Consider the following 5,504-nt stretch of genomic DNA (forward strand, 5'->3'; position numbering starts at 1 on the left):
AAACTTGAGTGTCCCGTATTAGCGTAAAGTTTGACCTGGACAGCGTTGCTTATGATTCTCTCGATGGCACCGCACCAACGGATGATAGTGGAAACTCAAAGGAAACTAAGGGCTGGCCGTTGATGATACAGAACCTTTTTGTCCCTTTTGACAGGGCTGTGACAGATGGCCGGGCTCTTTATTCCTAGTGTCAGTCAAGGATTGGGGGGGAAGAATGGAAGACAAGAAGAAAAAAAAGCTGGACCCTGGTCTATGAAATAATAACGTGGCTCGGGAAATGAACTGGCTCGTGCGAAGGAGATTCTTGGCTACCTAGGTGATGGAAGAAATGGATGGGAATGGGTGGATGGGTACAGAGTAGATACGCAACACACATAAACGGAGTCCAAATCCTAAAACCATAAATGCCGAGTTTCGGGTTTGCTTAGATGTCCTTGATCTGGATGGTTTTGGGGAAAATGCGAGAAGTCTTCAGCAACACCACTGTGTTAGTGAGTTTGTGGTTGCTTAGAGGTGGCACAGGCTCACCGGCTGTGTACCCCTCCCGCCCGCGGCCATAGCCCTGGGTGGTTTAGCATGTCCGAGAGAGAGAGCTTGACAAGCAAGCTTTGGATGTAACAAAAAGATGTTCTCGATGTCGACAGGGCGGGCATCCGGGATATATGGAGGGTTAAAGACGTGGCTCCTGTCGGGGTAGGACGCCCCAAAAGGTATGGCACCTCGGAAGGCGATTGTTCGCGTGCTGATTGCTTGACGGACCGACATATCGGTCGGTCAGAGCCCCTAGGTTTCACATCATCAGATGCAAGCTTTGGTTTGGTAGCAAGCAGTATTCCTCCCTGCCTAGCCTGGCTGTTGTGTCGGCATGGTCTCACCACAAGACTCTCGGACAAGAATCAGCTTGAGTTTGTAGCACAAGGTTTGCTACGAGTCCATTTGAGGTGCAGGTTGGCTTAGGCCATTTCCAGTCAGGCTCGCAGGTAGTGTGACTGTGGCTGCTGTATTGCGTTCTCAGATGTACGGTATCGTATCATAGGCAGGTAAACAAAGCGCAGGCTGGAGCTTGATGCTTGTGTGACAGCGATAATGACGGCAAGAGGTTGAAATCAATGGAGTAACACGCCAAACATTTTTCTCGACCCTGATGATCTGTTTGTCGCGGGGCAGGGTTGAATTAAAATCTGATCTGAATTCACGCTGGACCCTTGAGTTTCAGGCTGAGGCGCAGTTCGGGGAGGCTCGTCACCTCCCGTGCTCGAGGAAGTTACATGGAAGTTACGGGATGGAAGGAGCGCATGTGTTGTACCTACCTCTGACTCACGGATAGAGACATTTACGATCAAGTACTGCAGTTGCAGTGTCTTGTAAAAAAAAACATCGTCTCGGATTGTGAATTCTTGAGGTCGATTCCTGTTTTAATTAGGAATATTTATTACGTTGTTGTCACAGATACGTTGTTCATTTCGTTAGTACTCATACTTGGAAGGTTCCTGCACCTACCGAAATTGCGTGCCTGACCGTGAACAGATGCTGGATGGATGGAAGTCACGGATGTCAGTACTTACCTAACCCAAAGTGTTGACCCACTCTTCTTGCTCTGTTGAGTGATGGAGGGGGAGGACGAGACGAGACAAGCAGGGCAGGGCTGGGCTGGGCTGGACGGGGAAGGAGAAAGCGAAGGCAGCCAGCCTAGGTAGGTACCTACCAGCCATACCTGCCTACAGATACAACCCACACGATCTCAGCAATCTTTTCTGATCTCAGATCTTCTGACCTATTTGTTGGTTTACAGGCTTACAACAGAAGATCAAGATTACCTACCATTGGACAAGTTGACACTACAACAATGTTACACAATGAGAAGTGACACCGGGCTTTCATGTCCTCGAGCCACCAAAGACTACACTCGTGTTGGGATTCGGTAAACACTTCTTTTTACCGAGTGATTCAATCAATCCTTTACACTTTGCTTTGTCTGCAGGTAAGAAATCTAAGCTACCTAAGGTGCTAACCTACTACCTACCTGGTATTACATCACCTGCCCCCTCGCGTGTAGTTTATCGCTTCTCTGGTTCGCCTTCAGGCGCTACACTTCCCCTCACCTCCCCTCCAACAACTGTTTATGAGTCGGCATTTTGCTTCTTTGATTCTGGTTGTTGCTTCTTAGCGTCAGTTTTCTCATCTTTAGCGTCTGCCGTCTTCAATTCTCAAGCAGTCATCTTGCCAGCAGCGGCAGCAACAACAGACAGGCTACAGGGTCGAGGCATCCCATTGTACCATTACCGACCAGGAAGCGGGACTGTCTTTTGTTTTAACTTTACACCACTCCCATGCGATCCAGCTCCGATTGGTACGATAGCCTTAGACGACCTTGACGCCAAAATTGCGTCCACCCCCCACTGACAGACATGATAGTGCGTTTCCACTCCACCATAAGCCTCTCTGTGCGCTCTCGTCGCCTTTTGAGTTGCTTCCCAGTACCAAAGTGAATTCTGCCCATTGCCCCGACAAGTGGAAGAAAAAGGTTCACGAGAGACAAGTAATTGCTCCTTTTTTAAAATGAAAAGAGGCCGTGTTGCTACGTGTTATCTATCACACATACGCGTACTGAGGAATCCGCTTCGCATCGCTTCGCTTCAACTAAACTTTATCTTCCCCCTCAAACATATATTTAGAAGTCATCAACACCCCGCATCCCGAATTCCTAGTACTTCAGACACGCTCAGTCTAACGAGTTCACAACATCGCCATCACTCGCTACGCTGTATGTCATCAACTAATCGCTTGGACCCTGACAATAGAGGCTAACTTCGACTGTTGTATCAAGCACGTAAATCAAGGCTGAAACAAACACGCTGGTCATCATCATACATGCATCTAGCCTGCTTTGCTAGTCTAGCATTCACCCTGTTATCTGCATAAATCTCTACAGACTCGAGTAGTCAGGCTATCTTTTGTAGTCTTTCCCTTGAGAACCGACTTATCACCGCCAGACCTCAGGAGAAGGAGGAGCATTAATTAACAATAGCATTCGAGGCCCAACGAGAATCTTTGAAGGCCACTTGACTTGGTAGTCTCATCCCAGCAACCCCCGCCATACCTCTTTGGTATAAGCTCTTGAACCCCTTGGCCCCCGGACTGATCCCCGGAGACGGCATTCACTAGCAAGAAGCCCGTGTCTCTCCAGCACAACACAGACGAAACGTATCCAGAGTGCCCAGCCCAGGAACAACAGGGACAGGCCCCAATTTACTCCATCGATCCAAGAACTTGGAAGCAACCCAAGATACGGAGTCGATCCTCAACGCCCGGACCAAGCCCGCACGAAACAGAAGCAGAGCATGAGCTGAATGCGAATTATTTGCTACCCAACACAACCCGGACGAACGACGTGCGATATCAATACCTACCTGCCTCTATACCGAACTTCTTACGCCCGTGCCGCACTGACAATTCTAACTCTCGCGGCCGTTACTCTTTCCCCTCGCTACCGCCCTCTAAGTTCTTACCTTAGACATCTGAATCTCCCAAGGTAAGTAAGAGACATCCATTATCTAGTAGGCAGTTATTTCTATCACACACACACACATGCGCGCGTGCATTTACCTTGCTCCTTGCCTCCTCCACACCATCTATTCATTTCATTTCGTTTCATTTCCCGTTCCCCTTCTTCATTCCCATCATCACTATTCTGTTACCCTCCTTCATTAGAAACAGGAGCCGAGCATCCACACCTACACTCAAACCCTCTCCAGTTGGTACATGCACAAGCAAGGTTGCCTTTTCTCGTGCGCTCTTTTGGGGCCCAGAATAAGTAGGTAATTCCTACTATTATCGCTATGTATCACCTCTAGGGGGAGGGGACCAAGTTCCGCCGTTGCCTTCTTATTGCTGCTACGCACTGAGGCCCTACTCTATTCGTTCTCATTATCATCCATTCTTCTTCATTCCCGTCTCCCCTCTTTACGCAAGGCGTTTAATGCTCCCTCGTTTGATTCAGGTACCAGGTCCGATTCCCACGTTCTTTGCCTCAGCGCACCTCTTGTCACATACCAGCCATTCTGGCCTCCAGAACACCCATACCTCCCATCCCACCCTCTTCTCCCAACAGGCACTACCACTGCCACTACCGTTTCTACCCTACCTAACCTAGCGACTTCCTGCCGCTGACGGATGGGGAGTTTCTGGTGCCCCCTACATTAACTACAACGGCCCCCTCCTTCATCTGCCCGACATTGCATCTTGCACCACACCTGCTGCTTGCTGCGACAAACTGTCTGTCGCACTCTTTTTCACGTCATTTCCACAGCGCATTTTGTTCGTTCCCCTGCTAACACCGCATCGCATACACAGGGAGTTTTTCTTCCTGTTCTCACAACAGTGGTACTAGCATTCAATTGCTCCAAACTTATTCATCATTCGACTGCTTGTCGTCTCCCATTACTACGCAACTGTTTACCTCGATCTTCGCCTCACGTCCCTCACGGTCATCGACTCAATTACGCACAAACACCAACAGCTTCTATAAGCAATCGACATTTTCGTTTGCCGTTCCGCGTCCCAAATCTCAATAGCGCGACTCATCGTTCGTTCTACGATTACAACCGCGACCGCGCTTTCTACCGCGACATCCAAGACCACGGCAACATCTGCATTGGTGATCATTGCATTCGCTTGACTTCAAGTCGCACTCTCCTGGCGAATCAAGTCCTGGGACGACACATGCAGCTAGGCAGTAGGCGATGAAGGTTCATCAGAGCGCACCAACTCCTGACCCAGCAAGGATCTTATCTCCAACTATCCAACATTCCGAGCGCGCAAGCCTCTCTCCACCGTCCAGCGGTTCACCAGACACTGTAGTCGCGCATACGACAGCATCGTTTATCACAAATCTAGCAGCATCTACCGCGACACCGTCAGCTATGACTATGCCCAGCTATCTTCCTACCGCCCATGACTTCAGGCCGACCCAAGCCTCGGGATCAGCATACAACTCGAACATGTATGACGTCCCTCGATATGCCCTCTCAGTGTTCCCATCTCCTACTGTATGCGTCAAGATTCGGCGCCTGCCGCTGAATACCACAGAGGAGAGCCTGAGACTCATGGCCTTTTTCTCACAAGAACTCGTTGATGCAGAGGTACTCCCTGTGGAACAATCAGAAGACTCCGGGTTCTGCTCAGCTCACATGCGATTCCGATCAATGGAGGGCGCACAGCAGGCCAAAACTATGCTTGATGGCCGTTTGAACATCTCCAACGATGCCAAGATGATTGTCGAAATTAAGTCTGATACCTCCCCATTCTCGCAGCGATATTCCACAGATCCCTTGTCGGCGAATAATTCGGGCTCACCAGCTTCGGCTGCGTCAGCATCATCTGCAATTGGGTCAGGTCAGGCTTCAAGATTCAATGGTGGTTACCACGCGCTTGATAACCTCTCCCCCCAGACAAGCCACGCTTACACCGGGCACGAACTTCCCAGGCCAACGAATGTTGATCTC

The 5,504-nt window shown here is 49.8% G+C and overlaps 2 protein-coding genes across 2 annotated transcripts; one reads left to right on the top strand and one right to left on the bottom strand.

The window, feature by feature from the left end:
- Nucleotides 1-1,106: 1,106 nt before the first annotated feature.
- Nucleotides 1,107-2,134, bottom strand: FGSG_13290 (uncharacterized protein; the record flags this gene model as incomplete). The annotated part of the gene is given in 7 exon segments (XM_011321599.1): nt 1,107-1,410; nt 1,501-1,530; nt 1,566-1,655; nt 1,715-1,774; nt 1,799-1,817; nt 1,822-1,838; nt 2,103-2,134. Coding segments are annotated over 7 exon segments (552 nt in total).
- A 2,608-nt stretch (nt 2,135-4,742) lies between these two features.
- On the top strand, nt 4,743-5,500 carry FGSG_13291 (uncharacterized protein; the record flags this gene model as incomplete). The annotated part of the gene is made up of 2 exons (XM_011321600.1): nt 4,743-5,394; nt 5,451-5,500. The coding sequence occupies 2 exons, from the start codon at nt 4,743-4,745 to the stop codon at nt 5,498-5,500; spliced, it is 702 nt and encodes a 233-aa protein (XP_011319902.1).
- Nucleotides 5,501-5,504: the final 4 nt, after the last annotated feature.

This window comes from Fusarium graminearum, chromosome 2 (assembly GCF_000240135.3).
Source record: "Fusarium graminearum PH-1 chromosome 2, whole genome shotgun sequence".
Taxonomy (NCBI): Eukaryota; Fungi; Ascomycota; class Sordariomycetes; order Hypocreales; family Nectriaceae; genus Fusarium; species Fusarium graminearum.